Here is a 20713-nt window from a genome sequence, read left to right as displayed (position 1 = left end):
CGCCTTGTTAACATTACTCCATTGACACGTGATACATCTCATTTGCATATTGTGTATCTCGAGCTTCCCGCCCAGCTACAGACCTAGCGGTGCATTTCGGAGATATGGATGGGCTAGATTCTCTAAAAGAAGCAATAATCATATATTTAGACAGAAGTGGTGGATTAAGTAAACTCATTGAAGACTGTAAAGTCTTTAGAGGTTTGTTTATGAAGTTGGATGCATTATTATTTAAAATACCTCAGTGAACAGGAGCTCGTGAGGACGTGACTGTCCACATCCGTTTTAATCTGAACTTTTAATTATTACATTTAAATTAAAATAACAAGATGACTTAATGACTGTTTACACACTGAAAAAGGGAAACATGTCTTTCAGGTGGACAGCAGACGGAGGCCGTGTATCGGTTCAGTTTTGATGTAAACCCCTCAGATGTGCTTGAACTGGACGCCGCACTGGGAGACTGTATACTGCACGACCCTGTCAAAGCCGTCTCACTCTTTCAGGCAGTGAGTTTCACAAATAAAATACACAAATACACAACTTATTAGTCCGTTACACCACGACTGGTTATCTAAAATGGCTTAGAGTGGGCTACATATCAACCACAGTTTATTGCTGGTGAAATGTGTGGAAAAGTTAAAAAAGTAATATATTTTATTGTGCTTAATATATTTACATCTCTGTATTGAAACAAGCAACTAAGAGTGCAGTGGTTATTTTTCAGGTTTGTTATCTGTCTATAAAAACACTGTCACTTATTGACCAAATAGAAACAGAAAACCAGGTAAGGAGCAGCTTAATTAAATTCAGATTTCACTTATATTTATTTTTTCATATTTGTGTGTGTGTGAGAGAGAGAATATATTTGGGTATACATGAAATTCACTTTGATAAAACATCAGAGTATTAAAATAGTAAGAACATAAGTTGTATTTCTTTTGTATAGGTTAATGTTGTTTTAAAGCCAACCCACTTGCCACCTTTTCCCAACTATTGTTTGGATCTCTCCGAGTTTCCCCGTGGGTATGGTCCAATGAGACCTTTAGCATTGGAGGGCCTTGTAATTGCCATGACACGTGTCACCAAATACACACAAGGAGCCAGATTTCTCTGCTCAGACGAGAAATGCCCTTGCTCTAGAGGTATGTAATGTTATTAACTTTATGGGCTGTTTTTGTAATTGTTGTCCTACACAATTTGTCAATTTGTCCAAAGGGTTTCATCATATCAGAGTTCATGCACCAGGCGCCACAGAGTCTGCCACAGTTAGGAGGGATTTTACCTGCTTTCTCTGCTCTTCTCCACTGAAAGAGGATGTGAAGTCTCGGGTTTTAGGGGGTGAGACAACAACATTAGTTAAAACATATTAATGAAATATTATATGGAGTATAAACTTGAATCATGAAACGATTAAAAAAGTTAGATTTTTTTTTTTACTTAATACTTTTATTCAGCAAGGATGCCTTAAATTGATCAAAGGTGACTATCAACATATATGATGTCATTATAATGTCAAAAATTACAAATATTTCTATTTCAAATAAATGCTGATCTTTTGAACGTATCAAAAAGTCTTTAAAAAGCCAACAGTTTCCACCAAAAAAAAAGATTACACAGAAATAAATTTCATATAATATTCAATTACATTAAATGTTTTTGAATAGGAAACATTTTAATTGTAATAATAGTTTTTGTATTTTGGTCAAATAAGTCTTCTTTCAAAGACAATGAAAAAAAATTACTGACCCGAAACCTTTGCTTAGTATTGTAGTTGCACACTTACTAAAAGACAGGATTTTTTTTTTAAATCCACAGATAAACAGCTAGTTGAGCTCATTCATGTGAGAGCAGTGGATGTTTTGGGAGTTCATGATGCTGCTTCCTTAAGATATCAGTCTGTCACCCTTTTTCTAAGAGGTAAATGCTTTTTGCATCTTAAATTACCCTTTTTTCTTTCTTGTGGTATTGCAAATAATCTTTACTTTAACCATCTTTAACCATTAGGAAATAATCCAGTTAGTTTGACTCGTCATGCCTGATTAACATGTTTTTCATCATGTTGAAGCAAAGCTCTCAAATAAATAAACTGCTGAAACACATCCACTCACAGTGTCTTTCAGTATTAGATTGGGTGTCCCTGTCTCCTTCAATAATATTTCTCAGTTAGCCAACTAGAGAGACCACAGATTCTCTGGACGGTATTAGCATATTGTGTTGACCTAGTATTAGTCTGGAATTCAATACGTCAGGCTCCAGTTACTGAACATACATGTTAATAAATGTAAGGTACACTCATTAGTTGCTACAACCCATAGTGGAATCATTGTTTAAAAGAGCCTGCAGTGTTTCTCTTGGCAGATGTGTAGGTGGTGAACATGTTTCTCAAATAATAAGTGAAGACCAGCTCTCAGCTATCATTGTTTTGTTTCTCTTAACGTAATTAGATGAACTGTGCAACTCCATGAGAATCGGCCATCTGTACCAAGTTGTGGGGATTCCAGCTCATGTGCACCAGTGGCCCAATGTAACCTGGAGCGTAGAGGCTTGCAGCGTCCGACCATGTACCCCCAAATGTAAAGCCTTGTTTTGACTTTGATGGTATAAAAACAACCAGACTTATGCACAGCATGTCAAAGTCATTTGCTCCTGACTGCCTTTCACAGGCCCCTGTCTGGTTAGCAACAACTTCCAGAACCTTCAGACAGCCATGGCCTGTTCCCCATGGAGGTTTGCTGCCATTGTAGCCAACTCATTTGGTTCCCCGGTGATCCCACCTGGACTCTACAACACATTAAAACTGGGGCTACTTCTTAGTTTGGTGCAAACTGAAGATAGTCCAGACTGTCCCAACCACCTGGATGTGCTTGCTCTCACCAGTGAGACTCTAATCATTGACAGGTCTGGGTTTTTCAAATGCACGTTTCTTTAGATAATGGTCATCAAAACATGATGCATATTATGTGCATATTTATTCACAGGTTGATGAGATACAGCCTGCCGTTGGCCTCACGTGGCATTCATCATACACTGACAGGAGATCTGTTGGCATCTCTGTCTAGAGATGAACATGGAGCCGGTACCGCTAACATCCATGCAGGTTCAGCTTTGCTGGCATCTGGAGGTGTCTGTCTGTTGGGAGATCTCACAACCTACAAGAAAGACAAGATGGACATGCTTCAGTCTGGTGCCAGTTGTTTAAATTATAATAATTAAGGCACAAGATCGAATACATTATACATGCATTTTAAGCAATCAAGGAAAGCAAACCTATTTTTTCCCCTCAGCTCTCGAAAGCAGAACTGTGTCGGTTTTCATTCCTGCCAAGAAATATGGTCATGATATGGATCAGCAGCTCTCTTTCCCAATCCAGTGTAACTTTTGGGCCCTTGCTGATTCTGCTTCCCCCTCTAAGAGGACAGCCAGATGTGATAATGTGGTGCTGGGTTCTGTGGTGGGTTCATATCCAACTGTATTTATAGTCAAATGGAGATTTTCCTCAGGAAATGAGATGGGAATGTTATTCTGGTAATTTTATAAGCTTATGGTACATACCACAGGACTGATCAGATGTAGAAAGAATGCAGGAATGCTTCATAGACGACCCCACCTCTGTCTGTATTTGGGAACAGGAACCAGAGACAATGCCATCTATTTTAGGAGAGTTCCTCATTGTACTCATTTGTGTCAGTAGCCAAATCGCACCAGTTACGCCAAATTGTCTAAACAATGACCTAGTGTTATTTTATAGTACCATGTCAGTGATTCAATATAGAAGTCATGGTTTTGCAGCATCTGCTTATCTTACAGTGATTAAGACTTTTATATAAATGCAGGAAATGGGCTCAGTTCCTCTTCAACTTGCTGAGTCGTTTGGTCTCATAGTCCAGTGTCGAGAGACAAGCAGCAATCATCCACTCCTGTCTATGACAGTGCATACTCTGAGACAGGCCATGTCCCCAGGAGAGCCCCTATATCCAGCATGCATGCAGTTTACAACACAAGACTATAAAGAGGTCAGTCAATGCACACTACAGGTCTAAACTGCTTTCATTCAGCTCAAATGATTCTGACTCATTTTGAAACATTTCATCTTACAATATTGACTTCCTTTCTGAAAGATCATGTCACAACTCTTAAACTGTAACCATATTTCACAATACTACTGTTTTTACTGTATTTGTCAAATTAACAGCCTTTGTGAGCATAACAGACTTTTGTAAAACAAGCTTTATTCCAAACTTTTTACCAGTAGTATATAATAAACTGTAATTGGGGTGCTGTTTCTTTGGTTGTTTGAAACGTCTAGAGATCTTGAGTAACTTACACAATGTGGTTAGAAATGAAAATGGCCCGGTTTTGTTTTTTTGCCCCAGCTCTTGGCTCATGCAAGGCAACTGAAAGTGGACATCAGTCCTGAGGCTGAAAGGATGATCCACAGCTATTACATGGCCAGTCGCAGGGTTCGCTCCGACTCAACACAGAGATCCACCGTTTCGGTCACTTCTGTCAAACTGCTGTAAGCGCTACAAAAAACAAAATACTGACAGATACACGCGGCTGCCTTATTATACCACTAGGTGGAGCAGTTATATAACAAGTTTACTATTCAGAGTTTCTAAAGGACTGTGAACAAACTTTGCGTGACGTTTACAATAGCATGTCAGTTTAGAGATACACCGTCTCTTCCAAGACTGTAATATTTAGCCAATGAACAGCAAACAACTGGTAGAGTTAATAAATATTACAAAAAATAATAATAGCATTACCCAAGCCTCTTCATTTATGCAGAAAGCACGCCATACAAGTAGAAATGATAATTTCACACCCATTACATTTTCTGGTTTTGGCAGGATTGCTCTGGCCCAGGCTCATGCTAAACTCAGTCTAAGAACACAAGTTCTAGAGGAAGATGCAGTCATTGCAGTTCTGCTGTGCGAAAGTTCAGTCACCCTAAAGCATGGTTAGTTAACCATATTTCTAAATTCTGAAGAAATTAATTCCAAAAGTGTAAAGGTTTCAATGAGAATTTATTTCAATATGTACATTATCATAACCCATTCACATTTTAGCATTTCATTACTAGTTATAGTTAGGATCAAGCTCCTGTTACAGTGAGAGCATGTTCCTGAGTTTGGGAATGAGAAAGTTTGTCTTGGGAATGCAGGGGCCTCTGCGCTTGTTTTTCCACCTGATGCAGTGTTTCCCTGTGCTCTCCATGACCTGGACTCCTTGCACCAGAGGGACCTTACACTGGAAGAATCCCGCACGCAGATCTTGCATTTTGTGCAAACCTACGCAAGCTGCACAGTGGAGGAATAAACCAAGGTATTACACAGGAAAAAACATTTATGGCCAAAAAAAAAAAAAAAAAAAAAAAAAAAAAAAAAAAAAAAAAACCACAAACGTGACAATTTTGGTCATCACCTGTGCGTTTGTTTCAAATCTTCAGTGTCAGCAACCCAATCTGGTCTGTTGGGTAGGCAGCAAAAACGTGATATTCATCATGGCAACAAACATTCTGTCTCCAAAACACAATTAACAAGGAAAAATTAGATGAAATTCATTGAAGAAAAAAGCAACTACAATGAATACTTGAAATAAATTAAAAATAGTTACCATTCTTAATTCGTCTGCACTTTTCAGGTCACCGTTTTCTAAGTGGTGATCCTTGTACCTGGTGGGATGAAAAAAAAAAAAAAAAGAAATTTAATGCTGGGGAAATCTCAAAAGGGATACGGAGTAATCAACTATGCATTTGCTTCAGATAGTCACAATGTCAGCAATCCAATTTGGTCTGATGGGTAAACGGCATAAATGACAAGTCATCACTGCAACAAGCATTGTGTCTTTAAAACAAAAATGTTAAAAAAAAACACCATTTAAACGCAACTACAATAAAGTACACAAAATTACCAGTTATTTTTCATTTGCACTTCTCATGTCACCGTGGTCCAGTGGCAATTATTCCACCTGGTGGAAGAATGAAAAGTAGGATCAATTTAATGCTGGTGAAACCTCAAAAGGGATACGGAGTAATCAACTATGCAGTTGCTTCAGATAGTCACAATGTCAGCAATCCAATTTGGTCTGATGGGTAAACGGCATAAATGACAAGTCATCACTGCAACAAGCATTGTGTCTTTAAAACAAAAATGTTAAAAAAAACACCATTTAAACGCAACTACAATAAAGTACACAAAATTACCAGTTATTTTTCATTTGCACTTCTCATGTCACCGTGGTCCAGTGGCAATTATTCCACCTGGTGGAAGAATGAAAAGTAGGATCAATTTAATGCTGGTGAAACCTCAAAAGGGATACGGAGTAATCAACTATGCAGTTGCTTCAGATAGTCACAATTTCAGCAAACCAATTTGGTCTGATGGGTAAACGGCAAAAATGTCAAGTCATCACTGCAACAAGCATATAGTCTTAAAAAAAAAAAAAAAAAAAAAAAAAAAAAATCTAGTCTACCTAAAAGAATTAAAACCTCACATTTAAAGCAACTACAATAAAGTACACAAAATTACCAGTTATCTTTCATTTGCACTTCTCATGTCACCGTTGTCCAGTGGCAATCATTCCACCTGGAAGAATGAAAAGTAGGATCAATTTAATGCTGGTGAAACCTCAAAAGGGATACGGAGTAATCAACTATGCAGTTGTTTCAGATAGTCACAATTTCAGCAAACCAATTTGGTCTGATGGGTAAACGGCATAAATGACAAGTCATCATTGCAACAAATATGGTCTTTAAAAAAAAAAAAAAAAAAATCTAGTCTGCCCCCAAAATTAAAACCTCACATTTAAAGCAACTACAATAAAGTACACAAAGTTACCGGTTATTTTTCATTTGCACTTCATGTCATCCATTTCCAGTGGCAAACGCCATGATCCCTTCCATTGGCTGCAGCAATCTTCATCTGGCTCCTTTGTGATTCAACAACAAAAAGGATTGATTTCATTTATAATTCAAGCTTCAGCTCTACAGGTAAATTCTTCCAAGAAAAAAAAAAAAAAAAGACAAAAAGGAGTGGACCATTATAAAAATGACCACCAATTACCCATGCTGTTTCAGCTATTGATTTTGTGCTCCAAATAAGCAGTGCTGAGGGAAGAGCCAGTATATATATAAAAAACAAAATTCCACCCCAAATGATGACTGATGAACTAGAGGTCAAAAGGCACATGTAACACAGCTTGAGAGTAGACCCTCCCACAGCAGCACAAAGGACTGGGCAGTGATAGTTCAACTCAAGGTCAGGACCTTTACCAAGACCACAGCACCTCCAAGTGAATCAAAGCCCTGATTACCCAATCCAGGTCATAGAAGACCATTCCCAAACCAGCCAGGCCACACAGGGGACGGCAGACCTATGCCGTACAGAGCACAGTCCTGCCGACAGCAGAGCAAATGGCAAAGGAGCAATTTATCACCAGATCTGGGACACACCTGCCAAAATGATTTATAACAGTCCTCATGGGACACTTAAATCCCTTTTTAGGATAGGTCATATGATTACAACATGATTTGGCAAAATCATGTCAATGTGTGTAGAAACGGCTACCTTTACAATATTGATTGTGTGCTTCCAGAAGGAATCTAATGCACCTTTCAAAACTTCTGCATCCGCTTTGAGCTCAAGATGAGTCATTGCGTAAAAAAAAAAAAAAAAAAAAAAAAAAGAAAAAAACTATACTAGTATCAACTAAAACTAGTAGCCACTACAACTATAGTTTCTGAAGTCAATGTAAAACCAGCATAACATTATCCCATTGCGAAAAGGAGAACTTGACTGTAAAATTATATTTGGGCTGACCTGGTGACTTATTATTATACTTTTTTTTTCTCCAGGTAACGTTAACCTTACATCAAGGATCCTCATTAGGTCACTCATGAGATATACAGCGATTCGCGCCTTACGATCCTTTGATAAAATGCAATGCGGTTGTAAATTGCAATTAGGGGCAAATGCTTCAAATTATAGTTAATAAAGACTAATTGTGCTTCTACGGAACGACGTAGCAAGTAAGGGTTATATAAATTGTTCTCTATGTAACGCACGTGCTGACTAACCACGTGGCAAAGCCAGGATGCAAAAACCTCTACACGAGCCTATAATCTCATGAACAGTTATACAAATAGCTGCAATAATACTTTAACTTATGTTAAAATGCATCAACACAGTAATTATTTGAAGTACATTTACCTCAAGTTACACTGCAACGTGTACGATGTGTGACCAGCTCCTTTCACTCTTGGGAAAAAAGGATGTGACGCATGCGTACTTCGCGTTTTAAAGGAGAACTTCCTAGTACGAGCAGCACATGCGTGTTAGGTATTACTGAAGTATGACGTGCTACAGTGTGTTAAAATGCAATCGGATTGATGTGTTTAACTCTTGCATACGTTTATGATACGTTTATATATAAAGCACTACCAAGAGAGTACTTTGTTTGTTGTTTATATTTAGAGCGCTCCCAACAAAGTTTTCGTTTGATGAAAATCCTTATGAAATTACAAAACTTGAGCACACCCGCACACACACACACACACACACACATATATATGTCCAAATTTAATAATATCCAAATAGTTTGCCTTTCTTATGCATAAGATTAGAGTAAATAGATAATCCATTTAGTCCCATATTATATCTATCTATCTATCTATGTATCTATCTATCTATCTATCTATCTATCTATCTATCTATAAACATATATATATATATATATATAGTAGAGATATGTCCAAAGCCATGCATTTAATAATCATATCCAAATAGGTTTCCTCTCTCAGGCATAAGAGTAAACAGTGTAAACATTTAAATAAATAGATAAAGACATTTAGTCCCATATTATATCAATAGTATACGCTCTGGTATAAACTTTAAATCTGAAGCCCAAACTTTAAGCATAAAATGTTAAAATCTCTTTAGAGGGTTACAGTTTTAACATTATTCAGCCTTTAACAAACTTTCAGTGACTTCTTGATTAAGAAGTTTAAAGATGTTTAAAAGTTGTTTCCATGAGCATGTTGCCATAACATGAGATATATTAGAACTGTAAATGAAGACAATAATTAAAAAAAAATATTTAAATCTTCGATATTTATAATGTTCAGTGCATGACAAATATTTTAAACCATGAAAGTTCTTGTTGGGAACACATTATTTTGCACATTGTGAAAGGCTTATATTAGAAAACATCGATAAAAATAACATTAATAATAAACCTGAGATCAGTGTAATGTTTAAGAATGACTTTATTCACTATTCCTCATGTGCTATTCACATGAAAAAGAGGAAGGAGGGAAGGGAGGAGAAAAGGGGATGATGATGCTATTGTTGCGATTCTGACAGACCACTTCACATGACAAATGCTAGGTTATTCACACATGCATTCAGTGCAAATGTTGTAACAGAAAGTGCATAGCCGACAGCTCAAGCGAAACAGCTCATTTACCCCACACACGAATTTCAGACAGAGTACAAGTACAGAACTGCAGAAACAGAATTCTGAGCAGAGACCCACAGTTAATGAGAACACAATTTGTTTAATATTTTAATCTTATTTACATATTTGAAACAATTAGGATATATTAATATGCACAATACTCAGTTGTCTCTGTATGGCACAATAATAATCATTTCAATGAATTTGGTTCATTTGTCGCGTAAAACAACCATGCAACATTTTTACAGACTGCAACAAAATTACAAAAACAATAACTTAAATTTTTTAACCTTCATTTTTCATCATTACCTCCAAAAGTCTTATGTGCAAACGCACTATGTTTGAGATGATGACGAAGATGCCCCTTGATTTTCATTTGAGTTACCCAGGAACTGTCCAGTGGCACCGACATATAACCTTGAACGCATCGGCCATTTCTAAAAGGGGGGGGAAAAAGTGACAAATAGAAACATTTAGTCGACTGTTTTTAAAATATGAATTGCCATGCGTAAAGTGGATACTTTCAGCTTAACCTTAATCTTAGTCTCTTTTTCAAAACTTTTAAGACTAAACACAAAGGTGTTGTAAATTAATTAAAATGTATAAAATCTCACAATATTTTCGGCTTTACAGTTCACTTTAAAATACAATTCGACTTACTTTTACAGGATGTAAGAGGCCATCTCCCTTAAGTGAGTTCAAAGCTTCAGTTTGTTTTGTGTTGTCCTCTTCCATCCCTTCTTGTTGCAAGGTTCTTGTTAAATGCGCTATGTATGTGGTTGCCAATATCAAGACGTCGAGTTTGGAGAGCTTGGTGTCCGGTGGCACCGACGGCAGTGTTCTCTGTAGCTCGAGGAACGCATGTCTGAGCGTCTGGACGCGACCCCTTTCGCGCGCTGCGTTGGCTGCCGCGGGTCTCCCTCTGCCACCGAGGCCACTAGACGGGACCACCCTGGAGCGGGACAGGGCCTCTGCGCGCCGGCTGTCCGCTGAGAGCGTGTCAGGACTGGGGCTCGAGTTAGGGCTTGATGCGGGACTGTCATCCATAACTGTCACAGAACCGATGCCATCCATACGGATCGACTGTCTTCCAACCATTGAAATCACTTTTTAACCTGGTTAAAATAATACATTTTCAAAAAAAACTAAACAAAAAAAAACTTAAATAAATAGCCAAACAGGCACTTTTATTCAAATATGCGAGAATAATGTCAAAAACAGGTTTAAGCTATAAGGCACTCATTAAAATCTTTTGTAAAAATATTTTTCCTCAAGTGAGCCAGAAATCTCATGGCCAGTACGAGCGAGTCATTCAATGTCAAAGAAAGAAATATTAGACTAATAGACGCCTTCAGTGTTAATGTTTTTCATTAAATCATTTCAGCCAAGAACATGCAGTTTTAATATATAAACAATTTTAAGAAGAATTGTAGGTTACATTGTAGGTCATGAGAAGTTATTACAATGTAAATAACATACCTGTATTATTGTTTAAAATGCTGTCCTATAAAACACACATTAAGGCATGAAAACCTCCACAGCTCTGCAAAAAAAAAAAAATCCTGTTTAAAATAATCCCTTTCTCGTTGCAAAAATATATATAACCAGTCGTGGTGCTGCGCGTGAAAGGTACGGATATATGTCCGCGCACACGCACTGTCCTCACCTGTATGGCTGCGTAAAGTCTCCTGAGCCTCTAATTTATCGGGGAACACAAAGAGCTGACAAGTGTTTCACTCTGGTGCAATTAATCAAAAGCCTTTAAAACTCTGGCAACTCGAGCCGTTCTCCACTGTTTTCCCTTCGCATCGGTCGGTAGGAGGGCACAGTCCATTTTTCGACGCCAGAGGCAGCATTTTTCGGTCCACCCAGAGTTGCTTTGCAAACCACAACTTCTGAATATTATATGAAATGCTGTTTATTCAATAAATAAATAACCATTTCCTCTTGATTGGCTTTATTTAGTGAAAACGTATGTGGTTTGTGAGACCCAAGCATTCTATTTTTAATTTGCCAAACAGATTCTATCACATCATCTGCACGGTGCTCTTAACTCCTCTTTAACATTTTCAAAGGGATATTGATATTATAATTTTTAGCCGTAGACATCAGCTTCATTTCCTGGGACAAAGCCAATAAATAAACTCTAAACACTGCAATCAAGTGGCATGCTTGAGGAAATTCTTGTGAGACTCCTAAATTAATCATTCTGTTTTCCGCAAACGGAGATGTGGGAGAATTAATGAATGGAATTATTCATAACATGTATATCTGAGACTGTTCTTAATAAACATTGTTTTTGTAAGGATGAAGTAACAGTATTGCCCCAGGCCAATAATTATGAAGCAGAGCAAACGAGGTTAAGTAAGCTTCTCTGTCTAATTACTCTACATCTTTCAGAGGTTATACCTGGTGTAGATATTAGTAGATATATATGATACGCAGGAATTACATTCATGCATTACTGTACTCAGCGTGTATATGTCTAAACGTTTTTATAGAATCAGTTTCATATATATGCAAGTTGAAATGAAGCCTCAGTAAAAAGAAAAAAAGTATGAATCTAAATGATAAATGTGCAATTATAATGTAAACTACTTTTTTAAAAACTTAGTTTATTAGTAATTTCATGCTTTAAATTAGATAATTTCATTAGCTAATTTAAAGCATGATGCAGTGAAACTGGAGCGTTAATTTGTTGAAGCACTCCATACATTAACAGAGAAATATAATAAATATTTATAAAATAAAAACATGAAAAATACCCAAAACAATCAAAAAGTATGTTTGATGTTATTACCAAATAGCCTAACTAAAAAACGTATCTAACCTAAAACAGAGAAAATTAAACTACATATGTAGTATGCAATACCTATAATGTAACTGGGAAAAAAATGAATTTACTCCATATTTTTATTATATTAAATGAATAATATTATCTAATGTATATATCTTTACATCCTAAAGAATAATGTACAAAACATGATGGTATTTAAAAATACTTTTCAGCATCTTGCCAAGTAAATTTATTAAAAACAAACACACAGACAAATATTTAAGAAATACAGTTTCAGAATTTCAAACAGAATATGAAAATGCAAAATAGGCAATATAAAAGAGTGTGTATTCTTACAACAATGGAGAAGCTGCTCAGAAATTCACATTTTATAAAAGTGTCAAGAGCTTTACTGGATGTTTTCCAGAAAAGTCCTATACACAGATGACAAGATAAGTGTGTATGTGAGTGACTGACTTTTGAGTCAAATTTATAAAGCCAAAAGGACACTGATAAAAGGTTTTTAATCAGTAGTTTCAGATTTTCAGAGTCTCCCAGTCCTCACTGGAATATATATCCCTCTTGACCTGTAAACACACCAGAACAATCATGAATTAAATTAAATAAATTAAATGAACTGCTGTAAATTACCACAAAAGTACAGCACAATATTTGTTGACTTTCACGCTTTTGTGTTTTGTACTAATAGTAATAAAAACAGCCAAGAACATAATAAAATGCTGGCACACATGCTTTGAAACATGCTTTTGTAAATTATGTGTAAAAATCCTTCTGTTACTGGACCCCTATAATAACATAGTAAACAGATAATTCGAGCTTTAAACAACTGTCATTCAGTATTATCATTCCTATTACTCACATTAGTGCTCATGCTCATTGCAGTTTTTTCTTAGAAGTACAGAAACATTCAGTTCATATTTATTGTAGTTACATCAACAAATCATTTCTGCATTTCAGAGGCACACTGGTAAATCAACTGAAATGATAACTAGGATAACGTTTAGGATGTCAGACATTAAAAGGGTATGATTTGTGCAGTACAACTGTAGATGATGTCACATTGCACAGCGCAGCACAGAACTATGGTTAACCTCAAGCCCGTCTAAAGTAGAAAGCTGTTTATTTGCATGGGTGGAAAAAATAAGGCTCATACAACTTGACAAATAGCAGGCATTTATCCATCATGTCTAAAAGCAACATGCAACCTTACTTTGATAGCATTTATCTCATAATTTATTTCCTTTTTTTAATATAAGATGAGTTGTAAGTATTTGATAAAAATAATGAAAAATAGAATATAAAAATATAAATAAAATGTAATTTTTTTTGTTATGTAAAGAATAAGGGAGTCTTGTTAATAGCACAGTACACATTTTTGATTGTTCATACCTTCTTCCTCTGCTGTCTCCTTGTATTGTATTGGTCTGTCCGAAATGTAACGCCAGGCTTCCCATATTCTGACGGCTTACTCAGAGAGCTGCTGCGGTCATGGGCAAAGGTTTGTTGGGGGCCCACGCGAAAATCAGCTACAGCAAAACACGGGTTAGTCACACATTGTCATAGAACTGACACTGAGAAGGAATATACAAAACTTAACCACATACTGATGATATACAGTGGCAGAATCGAGAAATGTGTTAAAAGAAATAAAATCTTGTGGATACTGTAAATGGCTGGAAAATTTGAGAAAAAAATGAAAGTGTGACTGCAATGCACTCAGCACAGAAATTTAGTAAATTAAATAACAGTGACATGTTGGCGCAATATTGTAAAGTTAAGCATGTAAAGTTATATACTTATGCACCATTTATTTTGAGTCTCTTTAATTCATTAATGGAAATAATTGTAAACAACTGAGTTAAAAATGTAAAGAAAAAAAAACATTGCAGCAAATATTCATACTTGTAAGTGGATTTGAGATTTGTTCTTTGATGTCTTTTTCATCATCTAGTTTCTTCTTTGCGTCTTTTGAGGCTTTCCAGTTGATTAGAAACGGCCTAGACAGCTCATTTATTTGTTTTCCATCAAGATCCTCTAAATACCAAGAAAATCATACAGTTTCTGTGTATCTTTTCACTAAATAATTTGATAAAATTCATAAACACAGTACAAAAATAACTGTTATTGAAATAACTGTAATTAAAATGCCAAATATCATTAAAATGTTATTAAAATGATAAATAAAAAATAATGAAATTACATAATGAAGGACAAAAATGACATTCAGAGTTATTCAGAAAGTCAGTGATTATTTCAGCAAAAATAATAATAACATTTTAAAAGACTCCATACTAGGGCTGTCAAATCGATTAATCGATATGTAAGTTTGTTTACATAATGTGTTTACACAATATTTATATGTATATATAAATACACACATATATTTAAGAAATATTTATATATGAGCATGTTTGTGTATTTATATATACACATACATTATGTAAACACAAACTTTTATTTTGGATGCGATTAATCGCAATTGATAGATTTGACAGCCCTACTCATCACAAGTTAGTAATGCTATTTCTCACCTAGAATTTTGCAGGCAGTTATTAGTCTGACCCTGTATTTAGGTTTGTGACACGCAGGATAACTATTCAGATCCAGATGAGACCACTGGCTGAACACTTGTCTCTAATTCCTGAAAGCATGAATAAAGGCATTACATTTTACTTTTAATCAGTATAAAATAAACTAATTAGTAGACAGAGTAAATAGCTATCATCTTCTCCAAATTTTCCAAAAAAGTATTTGCATGCTGGAAAAATCCTGCAACACTAAAAAGATTTGGCAGATTTAACAGAAGATGTGCATGGTTAAAAATAATCAGGGCATTATATTTAAGACTAAGAAGCCACAAGCATAAAAAACTAAAAAATTCAGAGGGTAAAAATTATAAACAAGACATCAGCTTGTTTTAATAAATACTGTCACTTGGTCTGCGTGACTAACAAGTTCCCCTGGGCAGTAGTCCTCAAGCATGTTGCCTGAAGTGTATGTTTATCTAAGGACACATTAATCCAGGCTGGAAATATGAATACTCTCTGGACACGCTCTGATTGTTCATTGCCTTCCTGTCTCAACTAAAATGCTTCCACTTTTCAGTCCGCGTGCAATCAGCTCTAGCGGGACCCCAGCGAGCCGCGCTCTCAGGCTTTGATAAATGATCGTGTCAGGTCTGTCACTCTGAGGGCTTGGCTGGGAACTGCCCAGCGCCAAATTGCCCTCGCATGCGCGGGAGTGCTGAATGCACTCCTGACTGGGATCTTTCCAGCCCCACACTGGGTTAATGATGGCCAGTTATGAACCTGTATTTGACCAGCGCTTCGATCCCTATCTGCACTGTCTGGCCGTGCACCACTAACAGCCTCTGCAGTACCCATTTGTCACTCGGCTGACTGCCTGTCATAATCTATTTTAAAAATCCATAATGTTTCCTCTGGAATTGGACCAAACTGTGTAAGGGAGGAATTGATCCTTTGGGTGCTGTCGTCGCTGAATCAATAGTGGCAAAGGGGTTGTATAAATTAAAGGAGATATCTGCTAAACATGAAAGCTTACTCTGACACATGGATCACTATTATCGGTGGCAGTTGCTGAGAGAATTGTCTTTTGAGCTGTTGGACAAAGTTACCAAGCTGCTTTTCTACAGAGACATTCAGAAAGTGTTCCTTCACCATTTTTTTAGTCACTGAATGTGTGATATCAATAGGCTGGAAAATCCCTTTTCCAGAAAAGGTTACTTTTCAGCTTTGGTTTCACTAAATGTTTGGCTCAAATGGGTTTTTAATACAAGGCTGAAGTTATAAGGGGCACTCAGTGTATTTCAGAGGAAAATCAGTTCACTACGGAAGGAGGAAAACTTGTGCTTGTTTAAATTGTCAGCAGAAGCTGTCCCTGGAGACCGGCCCGCTGATTTGTTGAATAATTCTGACCCTGTGCAAGTCTGGAGACTGCTGGAAGGATTTGTAGGATTAGGTTTTTCACTGCTCTGCCTCTATCATTTCACACTTCATAGGAACATACAACTTTGTCATGTCTAAACAGAACTAAAATTATTTATATGTATCTTTTTTTATGGAAAAAAAATCATGTTTAGCTTTATGTCCTGTAGCTGGTGATCGGTAGCATAAAGATGGGTCAGTTTTCGGAGAGGGGCCAAGTCCCATATTTCATCAATGTTATTTTTGCTGATATTTAGAATACACAGAGTTTCCTAAAATAATTAAATATTAATATAATTAAAAATGCACTTTAACTTTTAAACCAGTCCCACTTCTGGTGAGCCGATGAAGATTTCACTGTGCTCGTAAAAGGAGAGCATTTAGGAATCTTTTGGCAGAGAAAAAATTGGGTGCACTTACACTTGCAATTTCATTAATTATCAAAATAAACAAAATTCACAACTTTTCGGTTTGTTTTCCCATAGCCTAGGTGGTAAACACTCCCTGTTGATCTGTCAGACAAGGAGGCAGCTACAGAGACCTCTTTTACCCTCATCAAATTTTGCACAGAACTGCTTTGATACACATCTTGGTCCACGAGTCCTGCGTCTCTCATCTGATTCTGACAGCAAACTTACAGGACACAGTGATATATCAATCTTAATATAAAGTGCACTAGATTGTAGATACCATGAAACCCCCTCTGTAAGGCTTTTCACTGAGGTGAATGTTAAAGCAATAAGCTACTCACAGAGAGGCTACAAATGGAACAGGGGTCAAAGACCAGCTTTTCTCCACAGGGTAGTTTCTGACCTTCCACATGCAGCTCCTTCAGGCTTTTCAGCTCATCTAATCCCTCCACCACAGTGATGCTGTTTCCTCCCAAGAACCTCAAATATAGAAACATTAGTAGTTAACGGTAACATTCGTGGCCTTTTGCTGTATGTATATTTTATGTAGAGCTTATGTAGAGATGAGAGGTTCTCTATGCAAGAGATATTGTTATTTTGCATATATAAGTGTGTAAGGTTTGAGGCAAATCCCAAATTGCAGATTTGTGATATTTGGTTGTCATATAGATACAGGACTGTGAGGTTTCTGCTCATTGATAGATCATCCTACAAGTTAAAAAGGGGGAAAATAATCAGTAAAAAAACTGATTTTTTTTTAATGTTTTTAAAACAAGTCTCTTATGCTCACCAAGGCTGCATTTTTTTTAAATAAAACATAGAGTAAAAATTTAATATTGTGACATATTATTAAAATTTAAAACAACTGTTTTCTGTTTTAATACATTTTCAAATGTAATTTATTCCTGTGATGGTAAAGCTGAATTTTCAGCAGCCATTTCCCTAGTCTTCAGTGTGACATGATCTTTTAGAAATCATTCTTATTCATTAGAAGTCCTTTAGAATTCATTCTTAATCAGATTCTTTTTATTATCAATGTTGAAAACAGTTGTGCTGCTTAATATTTTTTTCTGGAAACTGTGATACATTTTCAAGAGTCTTTGATGAATATAATTTTTTACCATAACTATTGATCAATTTAATGCATCTTTGCTGAATAACAGCATTAAATTCTTTAAAAAAACATTTTAATTGTACTGTAATATTTAATGGAAACTAGAACATTAAATAGAATTTAAATAAGTTTGAACTAAAAACTTACAATGTCTTCTATACTTTTGTTTGAGAAGTTGAGATGGGTCAGTTTCTTCAGATACTGATGGAGAGATTCACTTCTGCAGGCTTTTGAGTAATTGCTTGATTTTGAGATCAGATGCACTGTTAGATGGACCATGATGTCTCAGTGCGCAAAAATATCACAGGATAGATTTCTCTTCTGCAGCACAGCATGTCAAGGGCAGAGGAAGATTTATGAGAAAGCACTAAAAACAACGCAAGAACATAATCGAATACAAAGCACTGACCTCTAAATATGTTTCTATATAGATTCTAATCAGAATGTCTTTAAATGGGGTTTAAAGGTATAATTGATGGGGTGACCATTATTTCTTTGATGATATGTACTTTAAAGACAGCATAGTCAATTGACCCTTAAACCTTTGTCAAAATACATATTATTTTTGAATAGTGGGAACGAGGCCAAAGGTGAAATAGACATGTGACCTGACCTGAGATTATCATAAAGAGAGCTCTCTTCTCCAAAGAACAAAAACAGCAACAACAACGCCCCAATACTCTTGAGATATGTATTGTCTGTAAGCTTGACCCTGCACATCTGCAATTTATATAAAACCAGTAAAGCCAGACCAACAGTAACACCTTACCAGAAAGACCTCCTTGGAAAGATGATATTTTGCTCCATATGCTTTCTATATTATCTTGTCAACCACAGGCATTGAACACTAGGACAGAAGTAAAGGGAATACATACATCAACACATGACAGTAGGTCGGTTTTACACTTGATCTCAGAGCAGCAGACTATGGGGAGATGACATGGAGAGCCTCTTAAAATCAATAACTTTCGGTGGTTATACTCTAGGGAACTGGATGGAGACAGCGGTTTGCCAATCATTATAATATATTGCAGTATATTTAACAATATATTGAAAATTTACACTCTTATTACTAATAAACAAAGACAAGCAAATTAGACTACAATTGGCATTCAATTATAACCGCAAACAGAAAAGGCACCTATGAACAGCTGATACAGTAGAAACAAAATGAAACAGTACTGCATCTTACCCTAATCCACAAATGTTATACATTAACCGTCGTCTGCTGCTGTAACGTAAAGTCTTTCTTTTGTCTCGGCTTTGTTTAGGAAGTGAGAGCTGATGTTGCCATGGCGACGAGACGCGAGCTCAAGGTCAGCTTGCACGCGCCAGAGTTGTTTAGAAGCGCAGTTCAAAATGCGGCGTGACGCATTCTCAACACAAATGGTAAAAAAGTTTTTAATTGTTTTAAATTCCGTGTGAATTTTACAACAAGCTGTTCATCGCATGTACTGTTGTGTAAAAAATGTGAAAGAATGTTTTTACTGATGTTGTTAAAAGTCATTTGTTGTGCAGGTGTTTGTTACCAATAATTTAAAGAATTAAAGTTTTTTTTTACATGCTTATAGTTGTTATTTATATAGAGAAGCCAAACATATATATATTTTTAAATATATTATTATTTTAATAATAATAATTTATTATTATGAATTCATTTATAATTTTTTTAATTTAAAGGAATAGCTCATGCAAAAAAGAACATTTTCTTCTAAACATGTACTTGTTCTCAGGCCACCGAATATGTGGATTTTGGCCTGAAGTTGTAGCGAGAGAGCGTTTTTGCTCTTGTGATGACGACCAGGGTTTTATTCCATACACTGTAAAAAAAATAAAAAAAAATAAGTTGAGCCAATTTAAAATTTGAAGGCAACCAGCTTCAGCAGATTTTTGAGTTCTCTCAACTTATTTTTTGTAGGAGATTCTCAACTTTTACAACTTAAAACAACAAGTTGAGAAAACTAAAAAATCTGCTGAAGTTGGCTCAATTTTTTTTGTAGAGGATTAAATTAAATTATTCAAAAATTCAGCCAAAAATTTAATTCACCATCAGGCCATCCAAAATGTGGATGAGCTTTTTTCTTAATCAGAACAGATTTGGAGAAATTTAGCATTACATCACTTGCTCACCAATAGATCCTCTGCAGTGAATGGGTGCCATCAGAATTAAAGTCCAAACAGCTGATAAAACATCACAATAATCCACATGACTCCAGTCCATCAATTAATATTTTGTGGAAAGCTGCATGTTTTTAACAAACAAGTCCATCTTTTTTTTTTTTTGCTTTTATTAGGACAGGATGTATGTAGACAGGAAGCGAAGTGGGAGAGAGAAAGAGGGGGTCGGGATCGGGAAGGTCCGCGAGCTGAGACTCAAACTCGGGACGCCCGAAGCGCAATGGCGCTATATGTTGGCACACTACCCACAAGGTTACTGGCTCTGACTTTAAATTATCAAATGAAGAGATTAAATTACACACATAAAACTACATGTGTGCAGAGGATTGAAGAGAGAAAGACAATTGTTGGAAAGAAAAACTAGGTTTAAACCAAAACCTCGGGCCACCCTTGAGGTTTAAAGTAGACAAGACCCTTAAGCATTTACATGTTGAAATCAGAAACCATGTTTATCAACTTCAGCTTGTAGAACCACACATTTTCCTAAATTTGCAAGCTCAAACTGCTGCCCCTAATAATGCATATCAGTTCTAGAGAAGTGCGGTGGGCTTCGGTGGACTGAGTCACTGCGGTGACCCGTGCATTGTTATATACGGTGGAGGAATGTTGCTTCCTGAGACTGAGTGACTTGCCTCTATTTATGCAGAATACTTGGCAGAAAGGAAATGTTGCTTTGGTTGGTTTAGGGACACAGAGGGGGAGTTCTGCCCTTTTCAAACTCTCCTCTGGGGCATTGAACACGTTTCACCTCCTCACTACCATGCTTGTTGAGATTATTATTATATGGTCCAAAGAAAACATCAGTGCTACC

The 20713-nt window shown here is 36.3% G+C and overlaps 2 protein-coding genes, 1 long non-coding RNA gene and 1 pseudogene across 6 annotated transcripts; 1 reads left to right on the top strand and 3 right to left on the bottom strand.

Annotated features, from left to right (window-relative positions):
• The first annotated feature begins 57 nt into the window (after window positions 1–57).
• LOC306865290 (minichromosome maintenance domain-containing protein 2-like) lies at window positions 58–19289 on the top strand. Its single transcript, XM_079409826.1, has 15 exons — window positions 58–201; window positions 379–509; window positions 728–787; window positions 950–1145; window positions 1219–1341; window positions 1819–1920; window positions 2448–2576; window positions 2667–2901; window positions 2982–3187; window positions 3288–3454; window positions 3837–4016; window positions 4377–4519; window positions 4854–4963; window positions 5168–5328; window positions 18996–19289. The coding sequence occupies exons 1-14, from the start codon at window positions 105–107 to the stop codon at window positions 5320–5322; spliced, it is 2034 nt and encodes a 677-aa protein (XP_079265952.1). The 5' UTR covers window positions 58–104; the 3' UTR covers window positions 5323–5328; window positions 18996–19289.
• LOC306865291 lies at window positions 5013–8280 on the bottom strand. 3 transcript variants are annotated; one of them, XR_013783855.1, is made up of 8 exons: window positions 8214–8280; window positions 6843–6933; window positions 6534–6590; window positions 6209–6265; window positions 5917–5973; window positions 5620–5677; window positions 5428–5525; window positions 5013–5303 (listed from the first exon to the last, which is right to left on the bottom strand). It is a non-coding gene; the product is annotated as an uncharacterized lncRNA (long non-coding RNA). The 3 variants fall into 3 exon arrangements; XR_013783856.1 differs by having other exon boundaries at window positions 5428–5521; window positions 8214–8279; XR_013783857.1 differs by lacking the exon at window positions 6209–6265 and having other exon boundaries at window positions 8214–8279.
• Window positions 9795–10557, bottom strand: LOC306864881 (transcription factor 24-like; the record flags this gene model as incomplete). Its single annotated transcript, XM_079409156.1, has 2 exons — window positions 9795–9896; window positions 10120–10557. 2 exons carry the CDS (start codon window positions 10555–10557, stop codon window positions 9795–9797), a joined length of 540 nt encoding a protein of 179 aa, XP_079265282.1.
• LOC306865023 (protein phosphatase 1 regulatory subunit 42-like) lies at window positions 12645–18003 on the bottom strand (annotated as a pseudogene). The gene is made up of 8 exons: window positions 17872–18003; window positions 17134–17318; window positions 16952–17090; window positions 16350–16472; window positions 14788–14890; window positions 14159–14290; window positions 13646–13782; window positions 12645–12669 (listed from the first exon to the last, which is right to left on the bottom strand). The product of its transcript is annotated as a protein phosphatase 1 regulatory subunit 42-like (transcript).
• Window positions 19290–20713: the final 1424 nt, after the last annotated feature.

Source organism: Barbus barbus (genome assembly GCF_936440315.1).
Source record: "Barbus barbus genome assembly, chromosome: 46".
Lineage (NCBI taxonomy): Eukaryota > Metazoa > Chordata > Actinopteri > Cypriniformes > Cyprinidae > Barbus > Barbus barbus.
Note: the sequence above shows the minus strand (reverse complement) of the source record. Positions and strands in the feature narration are given on the sequence as shown.